A 22,204-nucleotide genomic window follows, 5' to 3' on the forward strand; every position below is an offset into this window, starting at 1 on the left:
CCATGGGAAATTACCAACAAAGCCCAATCTGTCTCCTGGCTGCTTTGCACTTTCCGAGGGCGGCTGTACTTGAGCGAGCTGCAGAACGAGAGAGAAAGAGAGAGGGAGAGAGAGAAAGGGGGAGTTGGGAGGGGGGAGAGGGAGAGGAAGGGTGGGTGGAGGGGGAGAGAGGTAAATAGCCTTAAATCGGAAGGGAGCTGCTTCTCTGTGGTCTTCCACAAGAGCTGCCTGGGCTCCGCTGGCTCAGTAATAACTGAGTGACCTTTTCTTTTGCTGTATTATGTCTGGCTGGTAAGGGATTGCATTTTGCAGCTGATAAAGCCCTGACTTCATTCAACTCGGCTCCTCACACGCTGCTTTAGGTAAGTTGTCTTCAGCCAGGACGGAGACAGACAGCCTTGGACTGCAAGATACTAAAAGGAGGACACCTGTAGCTCGGATGCGGTCAACACAATTACTTGGCGGATCCTTGAGGACCTCATTATTTTAAACTTAAAGAATAGCGATCTCCCTCCCCATCTCTCCCACCCCCTCTTTATTTTTTTTTTTTCCCCAAACAATGCTTCTTTTTGACCTTTCCCAAGGAGAAGAGCTACAAAGCAGCCACTGTGCTTATTGAACTGCCTCCCCTGTATCGCTTAATTGAGAAGGTAAGTGAGGCAACTGTGTACATAAGCTTTGGGTCATTTGTGTATGTGTGTCTGCATCACTCTCTCCCTCTCCCTCTCTCCCTCTCTCTGAGTCATAAGCCGGGGCTGCAATACACACACACATCTCTGCACTGCAACTTTCGCTCAAGCTGCAGCTCTGCTGAGACTGTTTTGTTTAAATCATGTGAGGCTTCATTATTTTTATGATGAGACATGAAATACATGCAAGCGGAGGATGCTGAGCAAAACCCATCCAACTGTATGTCTCGAGAAATAGCAGTCAAAGTTAACAATGAATTGCAGCAAACACCACCACCCCCCCCACACACACCCGTTATTATTGTTATTATTATTCTTGCTTCTTCCAGAGCTTCTCGAAACGTGCTCTCAATTATCAAGGGAGTCGGTTAATTTCCCACTCCCCGGCTCTAATCCACAAGCCTCCCCGTACAGCAGTTTAATTTGCAACTGGTTCGGTGCAGGGTTAACCCTTTGGGTAGAGCGGAGGCAGGAGCGGGGCGGGAAGCCCGGGGGGGGGGGGGGGGGGGGGGGGGGGGGCGGGCGGGGGGCAGAGCGGGCTGGGGGCGGTAGGGACGCGCCAGGCGCACAGGGGCTGCCGGGGTCCGGGCTCACGCAGCCTCTCCTGGACCAGCGTGAGAGAAGGGCAGCCAGCCTGGCGTTACGAAACCGTACTTCTGCCTACCATCCTTTCTTTTTTTCCTCCTTTTTTTTTTTTTTTTCACCGCCTCCCCCCTTCATACCGAGCACGATATGGTATGCTAACGCCGCATGTGACAGTTTAATCAAACCCATTTGTTACAACAAAGCTAAGAGACCACTGGGATTATAGGCTTACGGGCAGAGTTAGGGGAGCATGTGGCTTTGTCGCTTGCCATCGCCGTGCGCGGCCGGCGGCTCCGGGTGTGCCGCCACCCCCCCCCCCCCCCCCCCCCCGCCGCCCCCCGCCTCCGCGCCCGCCGGGCTGCGGCGCGCCGCGCTCCCGGCTCACTTGACCCGAGCCGGGGAAGCACTTGCTACTTTTGCCGGGATTTGGTGCTTCAATGAGAAGGAGCTCTCCGGGCGCCCGTACACCAACTCATGCAGAAAAAGGAGAAAAGTTTTGGTAAGGCGGCGGTCTCCTGCTTTAGCGCGCCCCGAGCAGAAGCGGTGCGCTTTGAGGTAGAGGGGGGGCGCGGGGGGGCGAGGGGGGGAGGCAAGCAGAGTGGTTCTCTTTCCCCTTCGATCCTGAACGCGTTGCCGTAGCGAGTGTCTGTGTGTGCGTGTGCTCCGAAGAGACCCCAAAATACCGCTTCCTAGGACAGCTTTGTAGGACCGCTGTTAAACCCAATTAATCTTGCGAGGTGCAACAAATATCGCTACATGCTTTCCCGACACCTCCCTCTCCCCTCTTCTCCCCACCGCCCCATCCCTGTGATGCTTGAAAAGGAATTAGCACAAAAGGCTTGAGCGTCTAACTCCAAAAGGGATTCTTTGTTGTAGAGTGTATGTTTCTTATTTATTTTTTTATTTTGCATGTGAGCTGCATCAAAATTGAACTCAGTCTTGCAAATCTCTTGTTGGCCTTTGCCAAGCACTAGCACTTTGCTGCCATGGTAACTGTAATTAAACTGATAAGAGTGGAAAAATGTCAGTATCTCTGAGCCTTGCAGCTGCATTGGAGAAAAAGGGAATCAAATTGGTTCCCAGCACCACTGCTCTAAAAAAGGAGGGAGGGAGTGGGGGGGCTGGGGGGGAGAGAGGTGGGGGGGGACACGACAGGGGTAGGAACATAGCTAAGCAGCTCCTGTCCCTGAGATCTGGGTACATCTATTTGCTGTGTTGTCCCTTAGGGGGCTACAGCCTGCAGGGATGCTCTGGGCCAGTGAACAGAGAGAAACAAGCTTTTAGGCCCAATCTAGCTTTCAAAAAGAGAAGGGGAAAGAAGAAGAGAAATCTTTTGTTTGGTGTCTCTTGGCAATCGACTAGCCATGTTGGCCAAATTCTTTTAATCTGTATCACTGCTCCCAGCTGTGGGTCTGCGTTCGCATTTTTAGTTTTTACCTAACCTCTTCTCTTTTCTTCTTTTTTTTCTTCCACTTCCCAACCCACCTCATTTATTAAAAAAAAAAAAATCAAATATAATAACGAAAAAAATCAGATTCCTTTGTAGAAGAAGGGGCAGGAGGTGAAGTTTAGTTATATACCATGGAAAATCAACTCAAAAGTATATAGAAGAGACTATATTCAGAGTACTAAAATCCTTACTTTTATTTAAAAAAAAAAACCCTGAGTGTTATGGAGTTGCGGTTACTTTGTTGTGTTAACTACAGAAGCTGAGACTGTGCGGATGAATGGCACAGAACAAGAGAGCATAATGGAGGCAATCAACCGTTAGGCTGGTTCACAATGCAATCCAGGCAATTAAAAGCTCACCAGAGTTTAAATGAAATGGTTCTACTTATTTCTGTGCACCACACTGCACAGGCTATTATTTATGTCTCTTTTTTTAATTATGATTTCCCTTAAACTGTCAAATAACTCAGAATAGCAGGGTCTCGGAGGCAATAAGAATTTTCCACAGAACAATTTACATGCCAATCTAAAACTAGTTACGACTCCTGATGTGCTACATGCGAGCTCTGAAATGTTGCTTACCTTCGGAAACCTTAACTTTTTTTTTTTTTTTTTAAGTCTGCGTGCGTATTGTCCTGAATAATTGGAGCTCTGAATGCTTTTAGGATGAAGCTACAAAGTGGGAAAGCATTGGAAAAGTGTTCTTTTTATCTTCTACTAGATCTCTAACTCTCTTGTTGACTGCATATTGTCTGTCAGTTTGCTGTCTTTTAAAGACCAGTGCACTGATACTTAATTTGCTCCAAACTGATTTTTTTAATTTTTTTTTTTTAAAGTAGAGGCAAGTTTCCTCTTTCTTGCTGTACATACTACTGTCCTTGGTAGAACTGTGTGAGTGCCTCTGCAAAAGTGGGGGGAGAGTGGTCTTCAAAACTTTCAAAGTGATCCAGGGCATAATAATATCCAACCCTTCCTCCCTTAACATGCTTTTCAAAGACTGGCTCTACCACAAACCAGAAACTGAGGGTCTTGTCTGCACTTGGCACCATCAGGGACCAATCCTGCTTACGGATGCTACTACATCACTAACAAAATACAGTTTGTTATGTCAAATATTCATTCCCTTTGATTTTTGAGAAGGGTGATGATTGGAATGAAATGGATTTTTGTTTCTCTGCCTTCCTCCAGGAGCCTAATTTAGTTTTTCCAGCAATCTTTCCTCTTTATCCTGAAATTATAGTTACAAATCAGTTGATAATGTTTCATTACATGATAGTAACAATAACCAGAGATGGGAGTCAGTTGCATTGAACTTACTTAGGGAGACAGAGGGAAATCCAAAATCCTGCAAATCAGGTTATTAAGTTCTCCCTTTAAAAATCTTAAAGGTGGTGGATGATGATGAAGAAGTCTTATTACTGACACAGCTCTGCAGTTTATGTGCAGTATCTGGGGAGTAGGAGTGGAAGGAATAGAAGGGAAGGATAGAGGAAGCCCTTAAAAGCATATTGGGGTGAAATAAAAAGGGTTCGTTTGACAGTGACAGACTAGGCACTGAAATTTCTCAGTTCTGAGAACAGAACTGCTCTGTGATGCAGAGCATGGCTAGGACTCTGCAGAACTGAAGAGAAAGCTGGGTTTGAAATTTTTTTCTTGTGTTTTTTTTTTTTTTTTTTTTTTTTTTTTTACAGCCTGAGTGTAGCGCTTATGGTTTTTTTTGGAAGTGCTCCATAAGCTCTGCTTTCCAGGGGGAGCAGGAGAGGAGGGCAGCCAGGCAGCAGTGCTGTGTGCCGCTACCTGATAGTTCAGCAGCAAGCAGTTTGGATGGTTTTGTGGGTGCTGTCAGCCTCTTGAAAGAGTCCTTCCTGTGTCCTAAGAAATGAATGGGTACTTAAACTGCAGCTTGTGAAAAGCTGGCTGACAGTAAGCTGCAGGTATTCTTATTGCCAAATTAAAAAAGAGCTAAAAATACACAAGCATGTATCTGAAAAGTGTAACTGCATTGAAGATCTTATGGGAAGATTAAAGGGAAGAAAGATGGTCTGTGAGGTGCTCTGCATTAAGGTGGCTCATACAATACAGAGAAACGTTGTGTTTTCAAAATTAAGTGATTTAATCCAGGGCATGTGAAGAAAAGGGCGTGTGCAAAGAATCTGGAGATATGCAAGTTGCTTCTTGGAGCGCTGTTTCATGCTTTGTTTTGTTTAGAACCTTTCTACACTTCAAAAAAAAGAAAGTAACTTTTTTATAGCAAAGCAGTAGTTTGGGGATTTTTTTTTTTTTAACTTTCATTAAAATAGAAGCAGCTTCATTGCAGGTAAAGTGCGAAAAGATCAGATCTGTCAGAGGAGAAAAGCATTACTTCCCTCCAAAAGCTGCTGCAGATTGAATCCTTAATCTGAAGATGCTGCCAGTGGGATGTCAGCATCACCTTCTCTCTCTGCCTCAGGAAAATAGACATGCGGGGTTGGTAACACTACTTCCGTGGGGTGTCTGCCCCTTTTCACTCGTCTCTGCAAGGAGGGTTTGGGCTAACCAACACAAATGACAGTGCTCTGTCTAATTTCCTCATGTAGCAAATGTCTCAGAAATTGTACAGGGGTATGTGCAAGATTGTGCAAGCTGCGTTTTTATTTGTAATACAATAACCTCATGTTCGCAGCATACACCTCAGGAATTATCAGGATTGATTATTGCAGTTTGCTCAGATATTCACTTGTTTAGCCTTGTTTCTGTGGCACCTCGTTCCCTTCAGACAGCACAGGACAGTAGATCAGCCTGGATCAGACTGTCAGCCTCCACTCTCTAACCCGCTTCCTTATCAGGCGACAAATTTTTACATTAAGATTTTTTTCTTTAAAGCCTTTGACTGTGTTAGCTCCTAGTTTATCCTGGTTTCCCTTGAGCAAAAGATTAAAGCCCTAGAACAGCCCTTCACGCTTCTGAACTTTTTTGCTAAGTTCCAAGAAGTTGGTACAAATTGTGGCTGATTTTATGCATTTGTCTTCTACTTGGCCAAAGAGAGGGGCTGGGGATAAGCCTGTTGCTGGCACTTAGCAGATATTTATACTCTACTGTGATATGCAACTTCACAGGTTAAGGCTTTTCGACCAAGTGAAGGTATTAGAGTTCCAGCAGGACTTGCCTTTACAGTCTGGTATAGGTTCTTTACCAAAAATCTCTGACATTTTCACTGCTTTTAGTCATTTATTTGTAGCCGTGTTATTTTGCTTTTTCATCTTAGGTACCCTGGATTCAGGGGAGTCAACTGGCAATTAAAAATACTGTAAAGGCTCAGCTTTTGTCTCATGGTGCTTGCTCAAGATGAGATGCGCATGTTCCTTCCCAGATCTGCCACAGACTTACTGTGAAGCCTTGTGCAGGTCGCTGGATCTCATCTTCCCCCTTGTGAACGAGAAACGGATCTTACGGGTCTGTAAGTGGTGTAGGAGCTCTGAGACTAGCATTGATTTGGGACCAACGGGAAGGCAGCAATGCCATTTTTTTATACTTATTGATAGAAAAATACAGACCTTACAGTTTTGTTGTGAGCTTTAGATATTACGCAGCTGTACTGCCGTGTTACTTTGGGGTGCCCACTAGGAGAACTGTCTCTATATAACTGAACGGCTAATTTAACAGAGAAGGATATTGTCCTAAAATGTGTAATAGTGTGTATTTCAAAGAGGGGAGCAAGGCTGTTGCTCATTTGTCACAATAAGAATTACTATTTCTAATTCAGTGATCAGCTTCACAGGTGAAACTTGGGAGTTCAGCTTGGTAACCCTGGAAAGTCACTTAACTGGCTCTGTAGTCACTGCAGTCTACATAAATTCAACGTGTTCCACGTACACATATGCCTGCAGATAGCTGGGATGCCTCAGCCAGCATAGCATTTAGCTTCTTGTCTTTGTAGCACTAATATCCATAAAGGCACACTGTACCATTGCGTGAAAGATTACACTTTTTTTCATGTTTTCCTTATGAAAGCTTATTAAAAACCAAACCCAAACAAACAAAAACCCCACACCCCAACTTGATCATGTTCTAGCTCCCTGAGCCTGCCTCTCTGTAGTGGTGTGTCACAGCACCAACTGAGATCTGCTGACAGAAGCTGGGACTGTAAAGCTTTCTTAACAGTAGGCCGTAGAGCATTCTTGATGAGGAGCTCTTGAATTTGCTTTTCTTTGTTACGAGACTCTGTTTGACCTTTCCCAGTCTCTGCATAATAACAGGGTGCCATACCCTGAATTTTGGGGTAGGATTTGCTTGTTGGCAAAAGCATTCGTTCCCCTCATGACAAATTCTATTTGTATATTCAGATGAACTCTAACAAGTAACATTTTTTTTTTGTTACACCTCAGATTGGCTTTAGAACAGTAAGATAACCTAACTTGAGTGTCAGTTCTCTCTTTCTCTGCGGTGCTTGTTTGATTCCAACAAAGCATTCGCAGTGCTATGATTTTGCTTATTCTAAGAAATGACTTTCAGAGAATTGGTCTGAGTGTAATGGGATGGCAGTTTGTGCTATTAACCAAGAGAGACTGGTCTGTAAGCACTTTGGGGCAGTGACCTTCTCTCCCCTTTTACTGTAAAACTGAGGGCAATCGATTTTTGTATGGATCTCTGGAAGCTGGCCGCAGTGCTCTGTGTGCCGTCGCTCAACTGTGTTCCAATTTTACCAGTTCTCTCCCTTAAACAGTGGTTCAGGCATTTCAATCGTTACTTAAATGGTCTCTGCTATTTACATCAAAAGGTGTATATACTTAATGGACACTACTGTACTCCTTGTCCCAAACTAGTTGTTGGCTAAAACTGGGATTGGAAAATGGGGCAGAGTTGAGCGTTTTTTTCTGTTTGCATTTCTTGGTTTGTTTTTTTTTTTTTCCCCTTTGTTGAACTAGCAAGTCTCTGACCTTGTGCAGATTACTTAAAATCAGATTTTTCGGAAGGTCCTTACACTGCAGGTTGTAACTAGAGATGCTGGTACTGAAGTATCTGGAAATCTGATTGCTTCATTCATGTGCCTAACAAGAACTGAAATCTTAAAAAAACCAAACACCTCTCTGCCAGCAACAAAATGTCTAGGTCAAACATCCCTGAAACTCTGGCCCTGTGCCTCTAATAGCTTCAGTCTTTTCTTCTTTAGAAACTGGAGTGCTTTTATATTTTATAAACATAGTGCAAACAGGTCCAAACACGTGGATTTAGCTATGTTTGCCATCATAGATACGCTGTTTATTTAAATTTTTGGTTGCTAAATATTGGATACTTGGGCAAAAGTGGATGACTTTTCAGCTTAACTGTTTTAATTTTTCATCTTAATTTTTAAATCTTATTTCTTTTCAGCAAAGAGACCAGGTAAATGAGGTGTTAACAAGAAGCTGTGGAACTTAGAGCAGTGGAAGTTTCTACTCTCAAATTTATCCTAACATTGCTGTGGACTGTCTAGGTTATTTCATCCTATCTACATGATTGCCTTTTTAATCAGCTGGGTGTGGGGGGAGTGGCAAGGTGGAGGAAAAGGGCGAGACTTGCACTTGAGAGAGTATCTGTTTTCACTCTTCTCTTGTGTGCTTGTATTTCAGGTATACAAATGCTCTCAGTCCAGCCAGACACCAAGCCGAAAGGTTGTGCTGGCTGCAACCGTAAGATTAAAGACCGGTATCTTCTAAAAGCCCTGGACAAATATTGGCATGAAGACTGCCTGAAATGTGCCTGCTGTGACTGTCGCCTGGGGGAGGTGGGCTCTACCTTGTACACCAAAGCCAACCTTATCCTTTGTCGCAGAGACTATCTGAGGTAGGCTATGTCCTTCTTGCATTCACTGACAAACTTGGTAAATCTCTTCAGTCCTTCCTGTGTAGTCACTATTGGATAAGCGGTACTTGAGGGCTGCAAGGCCAAGTATGTGTGGAGGATGAGAAAACAAATACTGCAGTGTGGAAATACAACTAGAATCTGAATCAAAAAGCACACATAACCAGGTCATGCAGGCAGCTGCCAGTTTTCTGATGCTAATACTGGACTCCTGTGCTCAGAGGAGGAAGAGAATAGAGTAAACCCTCTGCGTTTCCCACAGCACTGCGCTCCCAGGGAGCTGGTGGTGGTCTCCTCTTCCTCGCAGCACGGTGGTGGCTGTCATAGCGGCCCGAAACCATGCTCGTGCTTTTCAACAGCTCCAGTGCAGGGTTTGAAGTCTGTAAGTGAGGAGTGCTTCACTTGTCTTCATTTACATCTTCACTTTTGTCCTCTTAGTTTACCAAGGGATTTCACTTGTGGCACTGGAAGCTTTTATAAACGTTGCTGTTTAGATGTTAGAAGCTGGACCTTGATGACCAGCTGTCTTCGCTGTGCTAAATAACCATGTAGCTAGTAGGCTCAAATCCACTCTGGTCCTTATTTAACCCAGTGACCTGGGTGGGACGCTAGGTAATGTGTTGCCACTTCTTAGAGACAACAAATAGTCACCTGGTTTTCTGTCATCTTGTTTGCTTGTGGACCTACATTCTCAAAAGTATTTGTGGCATAACTCCTAGCGAAGTACTGATGAGCAGCATAAGGCTAATTTATCTCCAGATTGCACGTGAATAAATAGGGCTACTTCGCAAGAGCTAAGTTTAATCAGGAAGTTTAGTCTCCCTAGGCTCTCAATAATAAATAGAAAAGGCTCCTCTGGGGTGATTCAGAGCACCTATTTCCTATAAGAGCACCTTTCCCCCATTCCCTGTAGAGGGGGCCTAATGAGACTAGCTGCTCCAGGCAAATGTGAACTCCTGGAAATATTTCCCCTGCTCCTGTAGTGAAACCTTTTTCTTTTAAAGGGACATTCAAGTCAGTAATACATTGGGGAAAAATTAAAGTTCTCTTTGAACGTGTTAACTTACAAGTTCAGTTTAAGTACAGGTACCAAATAGGAGATTCCCACACGCTGAACAGTTCCCAAGCTATACAGCATGGGTAGGTTGGAACAGGAATCAAGACTAAAGCATTATTAACAACTGTTAGTACTCTGGCTCTCCATGTTACAACATGTTTTTTCTAGAGTGGAACAAAAATCTTGCAAACGTGCTGTGCATTTGTTGAGCTGGGCCTGCGAGGCAGATCGGGGTACTTCAGGTGTGGGCTTGGACTACTTGTTGGTAAAAGTGCTCTCCTACCCGTTAAAACTCTGAACTGAACGCAAGACAGAGTGCTGGGAATTTAGTATAAAGTCTGCATCTTAAAGCCATTGTGTTAAAGCTGCCAAAGAAGTAGGTAACAAAACCTTACTTTTAAAAACTGGCAGGGAACTGTTTGAATAAAAGGGAATTGTTATATGTGAACCTGGGTCACTTGTGATCTTAGAGCGTGTGTCTATAGAGAGGGGTCGAAACAGCTTCTGAATGGGAAGGTAACACTTATCCTAATTTTTAAAACCCATTTTAAGAATCTTTCTACAACAAGTGCCTGAAGGAGTAAGAAAAGTCTGCCATGGCTCTTTGATCTGAGTTCCAGATTTACTGGAGTCTTTGAACTTACTGAATTTCCCAAGTGCTAGTGCAGCAGATCCAATGTTTTAAAATCAAAAGTCAAAACCAAAAGTGACCTAGTAGTAGAGATACAAGCAAAACATTTCCTCAGCACAGATGTACACACACACATGTATTGTTGCTCTACGGTCTTTGAAAGGCCCAAAAGAGTAAATATCTTGCTAATACATTGTTAAAATTCATACTAAGTGATTCAGAGAGAGAAGACTATTTTTTTTTTTTTTTGTCTGTCATGACCTCATTCAAAACTGATGTTTCAGTTATTTGTTCGTACACAATATTTTGCACCAGTGAAACCAGCATACATGAGAAATCCTATAATCAATTTTAAGGTGTTCCTGATTTTCCGTCTCTGGGTTTATCAAGTCTTAATGAAGCTGTCTTGTCGTGAACTCTTTTTTAGTGATTCTTGTGAGTGCACAGATTTAAACTTGGTATTTACACTAAACTTCAAACTAATGCACTTAAGGTAATTGCAGATAGTCGTTTGCCTCATTGCATCTTATCTACTTAGTTATGCAGTGTACCTATAAAAGTGATCTTTTTAATGCTAATGTAGAAACTAGTTAAATGTTCTCTAGCTTTGTAGTCAAATAAGTTTTCATATTTAGCAACCCACTTGGTATGAATTTAAAGAACAAATTACTTTGTACTAATGATCAGATTAGGGTTCGATTACAATTTCAAACTATCCTCTTATTTTTTTTTCCTTTTTAACCATAAAGGGAGTCTTTGCTACATATAAAACTGTTCTAGCTTCCTATTAATTTATGTGGTGCCCTCTAGAGGATATGTGGCCTGTATAATACTATAAAGAGCAAAATTGCTTATTAACTTGTCTCTCTGTGTTCATTATGTCTTTCAATAAGACAGCCATTCTACAGATGCTATAAGCAATAAAGCAGCCAGTTTGGGTGCTTTAACATTCATAGTTAATTTTGCAAACTGTGTGATTGTGTCTTTGGCTATTTGCAAAGATACTTTCAGTATCTCTCATTTAGAGAGACACTGCCAAAAAACTAGACACTCCCTCAGCCCTGCTGCATGCTCTTGTTCCACATTTGAGCCCTGTGGTACTCGCTTTGGTGAGATTTGTGTAAGTACTTTGTTACCTTCAAAACTTCAAAACTTGCTTTGCTTTATCTCTCCCCTTTGGTAAAATTAGTGAATTTTACTGTACTAAAACCTTTTTCTCAGGGGCGGGGAGATTTGAGGGGAGGGGATGGAAGAAATCTTTAATGAGGTAATGAGCTTGGAAGATGCTTTGGGTGTGAGAGTCTTTACCCTGGAATCTGATTCACGTAAGTTGCTCCGGTGGTTTCAGAGGTGACAGACAACACCAAGGCTATTAGGGTGGCCACAGCAGGTATGAACTCCGTTTTGTTAACGAGGATGAGAATGGACTTGAGTAAAGAAAGGACTCAATGTTAGAAATAACACACTCAGTGAAAATGATATGCAGAGTATAATTCCCCTGCAGGCTTCTGTCTCCTGCTTATACACTCTTGGGTTAGAAAGTGAAGACTTAATTTAAGGAACTTAGGTTTACACCAGTATTTCAAGTCCATTTACAGTAAGTGAAATATGCAAGAAGGTGGGGTGGCTTTTTTTCCCTTTTTCCCTCCAGAGCTGTACGGTGACATCTTAATGTATCAGCCTATCCTGCTCTGTCCTCTTCTCTGACTGGCAACACATCCATTTACAAGCACAACATTCACTTGAAATCTGTCATTACTGCCATTAATGACCAGTCGTTATGTTAACAACCCTTGGGCTGTTAACATGTCAAACTGGTTGTTAACTGGAATGTTATTACTTATTTAAACTGCAGGTATGAGTTGCGTGAAATGCACTTTGATTGTGCATTCTGGGCCATTTCTGCTCAAAACAACAGTGAAACAGCAGAGCTTTTGCCTTTGGGGTGCCAGGGGATTTGCTTTCTGTTCCATCTGCTCATTTGATTTCTGCATATTTGTGATGTCCTCCTACCCCTGGGCAGCCTCCTAATTTCAGGTGCAACTATATGCAATCCCGTCTCTTAGCCTTGCGTGCAAATGGGCAGCCACAGATATTTCCAGATGCACAGTAATGCCTGCTACACATTTGAGATTAATATCTGGCCCCTAAAAGTGTAAAATGAAAGACCAACAATTACATGTAACTCAGTTGTATTAAATAATGAGCTTCCTCGGATGCAGCGAAAATATGAAAGTACAGCTGTGCTAAGCTAGTAGCAATGTAGGTCAATCACCCTTTTCACTTAGAGTTTTTAACTACGCAAACCCTGCTGAGCGACCAATGACTACAAAGTGCTGTTTCATTCCTATTTAATTTTGGCAGCATTTTACTGAAGAGCAGGCATTCATGCAGCTAAATTATCTTCACCGTTTCTGGTTTTAACTCCAGCTCCATGACACTAAATGTTGGAGTGCATATCTCTTAGTAAACACAAAGAATATAGTTTCTGATTTTTTTTTTTTTCAAACCCATCTCTTAACATGGAAATTGAATTAGAACCTTTATTACTTTTTGCATAATTTCCCTAGCCAGGCAAACAGATCATAGGAAAAGGATTAACAAAACTGATATATTGGGGTGGAATTTTTGCCCTTAAACATATCTAGAACCTTATCAGGGATGGGGAGGGATGGTGACACAAGTCCACCCTCCCACCGCCCAACCTTGATATCAATTTCATTTGTAAATGTACTGCAGACTTTAAAAGTACCACTGAGTAGCTATGAAGATGAGTAGGTCACTGTCCCTGAAGAAAGGGGCAGATCATGTTAGGTTTTTTTTCTTCCCCGCTTGCTGGTTTGAAGACCTGAAAAAAGCCAAGTTTTTAAAATACAGATATTGGACCAGATCTTGTAAATAATGAGACTTGACTACAGAAAGTAAAGTGTTCAACCATAAGCATCATAAAGATGCTGCCTCTGTAAAATATTTAGCTTGTTAAAGGGTACAGACTGAAAAGAGTAGAGTTTAGGAAGCAGCCTTTTCCTGTACAACTGCTGGCACTCTAAAGGCAATTATTATTTAAAAAATTATTACGTAGAAGTACTTAGAGAGACTTAAAATGTCTTGTGGCCTGGTACTGATTAGCAGATCCTATTTCTCTCTCATGTTGTGGAAAAAGCACATTAAGTATCGCAAACACCTAAGATATAGGCTCTCTTAAATGCATGTATAAATACTCTACACGGATATTTTCACAGGTAGTGGGTTATAAGGTGTTTTCAAAACGACACCTCAGTATGCATCTTGCCCAGCTTGATTAAATAAGGGTAGATCTTGAAAGATTTAAGCACTTTGAGTTTTCAGGAATGTTGAGGTATTTACAGAAGTGAGGCTTAAGAGACCTCTGCTTTCTTCACTAAAGCTTTGTAGAGCTGAACCCTTATTTATATACTAATGTCCTTGTTGCAATGCATTGAAGTATTCAAGGGAGTACTAGTTTGCAGGATCAGGCCCCAAAAATATTTTAAGATATATATAAAAACAGTAGGTGTAATGGTCTGCTTGTACTAATTTTGCTGTGTGAGATAAGTGTTCTCTTAAATTTACATTAATTGTATCATTTAACATGCCTTTAAAAACAAAAAAAAGGCAATAATTCTCTCTCTCCCACTAATTGCCAAAGGTTTTGAAATCCTCAAAACACCTTAACAGTTCTTGAAGGGATAAGAGTGTACTACAAAGAGTAATGCATGTACGTACAGTTAATCCACCCAACTTGCAAAGAATAATGTTTTTGATTTAGTTACACTCTGGCTAGTTTAGCTTGTTCTTATTTTAGTTCATCTGTGATAGCTTTTAATAAGAAACATTCAATTAAGCTGTTAAAATTGGTGTTTAAGTCATGTTGAAATGCTGTAAAATGTGTGTACTCAAGTTTGACACTCTTCAGTAGTTCCATGTGTTTTCCCATATCTGCTGGTATTTTTCTTCAGAGCTGCCAAATTTTTAATAATTGTGTTATTTTTAGTAGCTTAAAATACACAGTTTAATTTCCAAGAATGTGAATGTTCCCTCTTATAAGGCTTCTTGAAAACCAGACGCTTCTTGTGTGTTGTCAAAATACCTCATTAATCCCCTGAAATGTTCAAAGAGTTTCAGGAGACTTTTCAGATGAAAGTACAGTGCCTCTTAAAGCCTGTCCTACAGCTCTTCATTACCTTTCTACAGTATGATGTATTTTGATGGAAAATTATTTTACTACAAAGATTTTGTCAATACATAGCAGCTCAATAAATCTTATTATAGTGGTGATTTTACAGCAACCTAGGTAAGTCTGCAGTGCCAGAGGATGGGACAATATTCTTGGTGAAAGAACAATTCTATAGGTCTGCTTAGTATTTGTTATAACCTCTTTTAAAAGAAATGCAACTATCTTGATTACTTCCTTGCTGAATTTTTCCTCAGAAATTGACTGTGACTACTGTTTTTACGGAATATGTTTAAAATAATACCCATATTAAAATTATTTACTTCAGGAGTAAATATTATCAACTATATTATGACATGTGATTTGACATCCAAGGTTTAATTGGAAACTTTCTGCATTTTTGGCCAGAAGCAAATGTGAAACAATGCATCTATGTATAAAGTAGTAGAATATTTAGTTCTGACTACCTAGCACAGAGATGGCTTTAAGAAGTTCTGATTTCTCCTACATATCTGTTCCCTAAAAAAAGAAAATATATTTTTTGTGGATATTTTATACAAAACTGAAACATAAGTCTCTCCTACGTAATTAAAAAAAAAAGTTTCTTACTGAATATATTCTGTTCTATCCTTACTGAGTACTCTTCAAATGTTCCAGATAACATATAGCATTCCTTCTTGATGTGAATGTTTGAATAGTATGTAACAAACATAGCTGTTTTCCCTAAAAATATAGTCATGAGCAAAGTGAATACTTAAAATACTGCTCACCTGCAAATAGAAATTTAATGTAAAGTTTCTTAACAGATAATCAAGACTTGGCCATCAAAATGGACAACATCATTACATGCTTTCAACTCTCCTTACTTTAGGAATTGCTTTCTCTTTTAATTTCTCACTGAAATTAAATATATTCATGGTAGATTTGGAAAGCAAAATACCAGTATACAATACTCAAATGTTTTCTAAATTAAATTGGTCTTAACTACTGCTGTCCTTAAGAATCCATATTTCAGATATACCTTACTAAATGCATTGGGTTCTTGATGGCTAACTTCCCAATGGATTTCTTAGTATGATAATGGATGGCTTTTTAAATAAATCTAAGTAATAATCACAAGCTTATTTTTTTTCTGATCAAAATATTCTTGAATTTTTGAAGATTTTCAGACACAAATATATGAAGTAATGAGTCTACATTGTCAAAAAGCTTTACACCTACTTCCATGTAATGTAATTCTGGTACTGTTCTTTCACACCTTCCTGAGGCGGCTGCTTGTATATTCTGAATCAATTAGCCTTTGGCACTTGAGTCTTATTGTATGTGATTTTTTTAAATGGGTATGGATATCAGTAGGTTCACATTTTAAAGGAGAAAAGGCTGTTTAAGTCATCTCTAGAATGTGCTGAATTTTTTTAGATGTATATATGAATCTATTGAATTATCATCTTCCTGGAAAAGGATGGATGGAAGAGCTAGCTGTACTGATCTGCCAAAACCAAAAAAAAAAAGTCTGTAATGGGCTAGAAATAACTAAAATTTGGATTTACAGTTACTGTTGGTTTTGTTTCTTTCTAATATTTAGAAAGATATTAAAACAAACAAACAAACAAAGATGCTGAAACATATCCTGGGTCAAAAATTCCCCGAAGTAGTATCAGATCTTGACCAAATACTAATGAGAATATAAATTACTCAAACAACAGGATAAGTAGTTCAGCCAGATTGGATCTTTCGCAAGCCATGTATCAAAGTGAAACAATATACAGTTAGGATACTTTGCAAGCTCTCCATGCTCATGTCCTCTTTGCACATCTGCTTGGTGTAATGTTTACATGTATATTTATGCATAAATTGTAGTGGAATTCTGCACCCTGTGTTACACAGGCACTAGCAATATGGTCCTATCTTCTCTAAAACCAGTTAAGACAGGCTTTAAATGTACGCTAACAATTGAGTATCTTGATAATCCTGTGGCAATCGGTGAGGTTAGTTGCAAGCTTAATGTAAGCATGTGCTAAAATGTCACCGGTGGGTTGCCAGTACAGCAAATTCACAATTCAATCCCTCTTCCAGCCTCACATCAGAACTGCAGCTACCAGCAACTGGAGAGCATTTAGCACCTATTTCTCAAAGAGCACAATGGCCTCAATTATTAACTGCAAATATTTTCCTTTTGGATAAGAGTGAACCCTGTTTATTTATTTTATTACAAAACACAACACAAAGGAACGTTTCACTAGCAGAAAATCACTACTTTTTTATAAAAGAGAGAAGCATGTTCAGCTCTGGAATGACGTTCTGCAGGAAATTCTCCTGCTGGTCTTGAGTGAAGTGGCATTCTGCAGTACGGGAATTTAAGCTTTTCGTCTTTTCTTTTGCAAAAATGATGATGTCTTGTGTTGGCACATAGTAGATGAAAGTGAGAATTGCACAACCTGCAAAGATAAAATTATTTTTTGGGGGGGCGAGAGCAGAGAACAGGGAATTTATTGTATCTTTTCTACATTTGGGGGAGGTGAGAGTAAGTGAATAAGTGAGAGTAAGTCAAGTTATATGTTTGGATATACTGTAAGTGATGATATATTGGACTAATCAGGAAGGCATTATACTACACCAGGTAGCAAATGTCCCCTTGCTCTTGTGTTGCTGCTTTCACGTGGCACCTTTGCTTTGAACAAGGCTTGAACCTTTGGACTTTATGTACAGGAGTTATCACTTTTCTCTCTTGATACCAAAATGTGCAAAATGCTTGTGAATCAAACCTGATTTTTTTCAAGACAAGCTTCCAACCCATAAATATCAGCATACACAGAGTCTCGGGTTCCAGCTTAGTGAACAGTATTTATATTATATATGTACACTATTATAGTATTATTGTAACCCTGTATTGAACAGTATTATTGTTCTACCATGGGACAAAATAAATGTTATTTTTAATTTATTTGATGAGATTATTTCTTTGCAAATACCTTAAAGAGAAATATGTGTTGGAGAAAAGTTGATGCCAATATAGATTTAATAATTAACCCCCTCCTTAAATACACCTATTCTAAGAAATAAAGGAATTTATTATTGCTGATCAGTTTGTAAAAATAGTTCCAGTAACAATCACTGAACTTAGTTTTGCATTTTAGATAACTTTTTAGGAAGGATTTCTAGGTAGCGATAGCTTAAGTGAGTCATAGGCTACAGATTATGGGTGGTAATAACAATTGCAATCACTGTGATTTATTGTTGTAGTTCTCATCTTCCGTCACTATGGTTGCCTCTACATAAATCTTGTTTTTTTTGAAGTCAAGACTGTTGCCTTCACGGCTACTAATCCTTCTCAAAATTTGCATTAAAAAATTAAGATTTTTTTGTTTGTTTGTTTTAGATAGCAGAAAACTTTAAAAATTATCTTACCATAGAGAATGAAATTGCATTTCTCCACTTTCTAATTTTTGTTAAATTTTACACAGAATTCAGGGGCTTCTAGGATTTGAGATTTGGAGATTTTTTTTTTTGTAAACTCAAAACTTTTCAAAAAAATCTTTATAAGCCTACTGTGTCTGCCTTATACAAAGTGTCAAGAAGGGGCAGGGCAGTCTCAATAAGGAGCTGTTCTGCACTAGTTTTTGTTGGCTTCCATATTTAATTTGTAATCTGATACATTTGAGAACACTTTATACTAAAATAACATTAACCCTAATTCTACAAATATATACTACATGCTTGATGATGTATCCTGAATAATCCTGTTGAAAACTGTAGGGCCTATTAATTTAGAAACATGCCTTAGTAAAGACAAATATTTAAAACCGGAATGGCTTTGCCTGCAAACCTATCTTGAGTTGCCGTGTCCTTGTTTTTCATGTGCTGTGTACTGTACAGTGATTACCTCTACCCACAGCATGACATCCCTCCCTGGCCTAGGAAAAGCTCAAACCCACAACTCTGCTCCTGGCCAGGCACCTTGCTGCCGCCTCTAGGATGTCAATCAAAGTTCTGACACCTGTAACAACCTTGCCCTGTTTCTCTCTGACAGAAAGGATGGTTATTTGTATGCTAATCCTACATACTACCACCCCCAAATCAAACTGCTGGTGGATGATTTAAGGGTCTAACTCTAGGCTTGTCTTTACAATCCATTGGCAGCTCATGGGCTCTGCCGTCCGCAGTTTTCCTGGGAGACAGCAAGTGGTAGGAGGTGGGACAAAACTTTATTGAAAAGCCCTGGGATTTTGTGTTGATGTTTGTGAATCCTGGGTTCTCAATACACTTTCTCTTCATGCTCCAAAATTGTGATAACGAACCTGTCCTGTGTACTTAGCAGCTTCGGGCTTCTAGAAGGATGTGTTCATTTTTATTAAGATATTAAATGCATGCATTTTTATGCTCCATATAGTATTAAAAAAAATATCCAGCATGACATTGAATACTTATAACAGGGAGCACTAGAAAGTAAATTAAAATGTATTCTTTCTGCTCAGAATTTTGCTTATTAAAACAATCTTAAAACCTAGAGGAAATGCTGCAAACATTGCAGCAAATGTGCTGGTTTTAATGAGCCTGGCTGTAGTCTGAAGTTAGCCAAGAGCGCTTCCCCCAGCACCTCCTTACCTAATTCAGTCATACTGCGGAGTGAATCGCTAGCAAAAAGAGTCAGTGAGCGAAACAAAGAGAAATGACTACTTCATGAGCACACATCCAGCGATGGGTGTCTTCTGTGCTTTTTCTGAGCCCTTTCATTACGATCCCTGATGTGTCCCTGTCAGGGTCCCAATTACCCTCCGTATCCAGGTGCAGCACAGCCTGAGCATTTTCCTGTAATAGCTGTAACAGCGTCTTACTACTTCTCCCTACTCCTTGTGTCTTTTAAGTAGGCTCTCGTCTGATAATTGTAGGTAAAATATACATATATATTTTATAAGAGCACATCTGAGATGCACAGGGTTGGTGGTGGTGCCTGTCGTAAGTTCTTTTAACAATTTGACCATGGAATATTTTGAAGGTGAGCACAAGTGCAACTTCTTCCTGGTATGGTAAGCAGATGATTGCTTTCATCCAGTTCTTTTCCCTCCTTATAAAAATATACCTTCTCTACTAAAAAAAACCCTGAGGTTTACTCTGAATAAAAGCTAGTGTATATTTGCAAAATTTACTGTAATTTATCAGATTATCAGTCTTGATAGGAATATACAAATAACTTTGGAACCACCTATCCTAGGTAATCTTATTATTAATCACATAGTCTTACTATGTTGGCAGATACACAGTTTTCCTCATGGTCTGTTGAAAAAGTAATTTTTATCTATTTTATATGTGCGCATGTATAAATACATCTGTAAGGTTATTTTAGCAGACATACAATCACTCTGTAATTTTTTTGTCTGATGCTTTCATTTTAACCACCATAAATTCTTTTCTTCTGAAGTCTAGCTCTTTCTCCTCGTAAGCTAATCCTTCTGGTTTTAAGGTGTCCTTTTTGGAAAAGTTAGTTCTTGCCACCAACTCCTACATGCCTCATGCTTGGCTTATTTGTGGAATACTGTCAATATTATATAAGTAGTGTAGTGTTGCTTTTAACGGAGTATCAAAAAGCTGGTATGGGGACAAGTATTCCTTTTCCACCCTCAAAAAAAAACAAAAAGAAGAAGAAAAGAAAATTGGGATGGGGAGGGAAACAAATTTAGGAAACGACTACAAGCATGTTTACTTTTCCAGAAAATGTTTCCAAAGTGGAAAGACATGATTTTTGTCAGTGTAAGCCTGGAAACCACTATCCCTGCAAGGCACTCGAGAACCAGCCCTCTTAACTCCCAAAAGTAGAAAGAATTATTTTATGCATGCTTTTAAGCACTGCTTCTTTGAATCCTTAAGCTGCAGTTGACCTCTTGTGGAACCAAATCTAACCTAGACCTGGTGTGCTTGCCTGTTGAGAAAAGGCATTGAAAAGCACAGTTCCATGGCCCACGTGCTATATTAGATTCCAGCGGTGCCTTGCTTTCCAGATTGGGTGGTGACATCCAAAGACCGTATCTTCCTCGCAGGAGGAATAGACTAGATATTACAAGTGTGTTTGCTGCCTGCCTCTTGCTTTGTCACAGGAAAAAAAAAAAACAAAACAAAACCAAACAACAAAATACCACCACCAACAACAACAAAAACAACCCAAAACCAAACACCAACCCAACATACACCAGTTATCGCTAATTTAGCCTCACTGCAGTGTTGCTTGTTGAAGGCTCTAAAGCTGGTGGGTGGAGGATGCACTGCAAAGTTCTCGTGTCTGCCCCTGCTTCAGTGGCATGCGTCTGGTGAGCGCTGTAGTCCTTTTTTTCCTTCTGCTGTGTACAAGGGGCAGAAGTATGGCTCTAGTTTTTATATGAAAAAGCTAGAGAATCAAATGAGTTAACAGCTGCACCTTTTTTTCCTGCTTTCCCTGAAATTTCAGAATGCCAAAGATAACAGAAACGTGATGCTGGTGTAGGTGACTGTCCTTCCTCATCAGCAATATTTGGGGAGGAAAAATATTAAATTGCACATTGAAGAAAACTTGTCAAGAGAAGACAACACCAGTTGTCATTAGATGGGACCCCTGCTTTCTGTTCCTAAAACTAAATGCAATCACCAAGACAGCTGCATCTGGGCAGATCACTCTTCCGTAGACTTGCAGTCTTGCTGTCAATTTTCCATCCTCTTTGTGCTCAAAGGGAACACTATCAAACTGGACAACTCCCCACTTTTTAGCGATTGGGAAAGAGTGACAGTTCGTGTGCTTCAAACTGAGCAGTTTTGCTGCAAGATTAATTCTGGAGATCCTGTGTCATTCTGGACATGGGGGTGTGTGAACAGAGGTTGCCCAAGCGCATGCAGAAGTTTTGCTAAGGAAGAAATCTCCGCTGGGAAAAACTCAACCTTCTTTGTTCTGCATCAGTCGCCAAACCTCCCACCCTCTGCCCAAAAAACTCACAAGAAAAAAGTCCTACCACATTCTACTAGCTCCTCCATAATAAGAATATGAAAAATTTTAACAGGAGCTCACTAGAAAACAGATGAAAGCAGCACATGCAGTAAGTCACAAGATGGCTAAATTATGGCAGCAGACTTCTGGCTCTGCCAGATTTAAAAGGTCAACGCCAAAAGGCAGGCTGTTCCAGTAAAGGGGCAAGAATAAAGGCTTGGAGTCAAAGCATGTTGCTATATTTGTCCCAACATAAATGATGTCTAGTCACACACATGATACTTACATCAAATGTTTCTTCTCATTGTCCTAACTATATTGAGCATGCTGTTGTTGCTTCCTTAATGCAATCTCCAAAGGTCAATCAAGTTAAAGAGTCAGGCTGATAAGATTAGATATTACTTTAAAAAATGATGAAAAAAATGTGTTTGGAGAGCGACCTGAACATGTCTCCAATATAATTCGGTTTGGTTTGCTCCAGGTTCCTGTGTCTTTTCCTGGAAACACCTTGTGAACTGAACTGATCTACTTTAGCTCAGAGTGTGCTTTCTTGTCCTCTGGTGATAGCTGAAGGATCTGCATGTTCTTGGGGAGAGATGAGGGAGTCTTCTGGGCAGAGGACAAGAATAAAATGACACATTTAAGTGCTTTTTTTAATGCTTCAGGGAGATTTTACTATCTGAATTGTGTGCAGCGAGCAGGGATTTTTCATTTCATACATCATTCACAACTTGCTGCAGTGATTCTAAAAAGTCACACAAGCTGAAGTGCTGCTTGCACCAAAGCACAGAACTTTGAGTTTGTGAGTTTTAACAATGGATGTCTGAGCTTT

General features: G+C 40.3%; 1 protein-coding gene across 1 annotated transcript in view; it reads left to right on the plus strand.

The window, feature by feature from the left end:
• Positions 1-1,748: 1,748 nt before the first annotated feature.
• The window catches only part of LMO3 (LIM domain only 3), a 55,520-nt gene continuing 35,064 nt past the window's right edge, over positions 1,749-22,204 (plus strand). Inside the window, exons 1-2 of the mRNA XM_086466922.1 lie at positions 1,749-1,773; positions 8,312-8,525. Coding sequence (XP_086323048.1) covers positions 1,749-1,773; positions 8,312-8,525 — 239 coding nt within the window. The remainder of the gene's footprint in view (positions 1,774-8,311; positions 8,526-22,204) is intronic.

Source organism: Leptosomus discolor, chromosome 1 (genome assembly GCF_034619465.1).
Source record: "Leptosomus discolor isolate bLepDis1 chromosome 1, bLepDis1.hap2, whole genome shotgun sequence".
Lineage (NCBI taxonomy): Eukaryota > Metazoa > Chordata > Aves > Leptosomiformes > Leptosomidae > Leptosomus > Leptosomus discolor.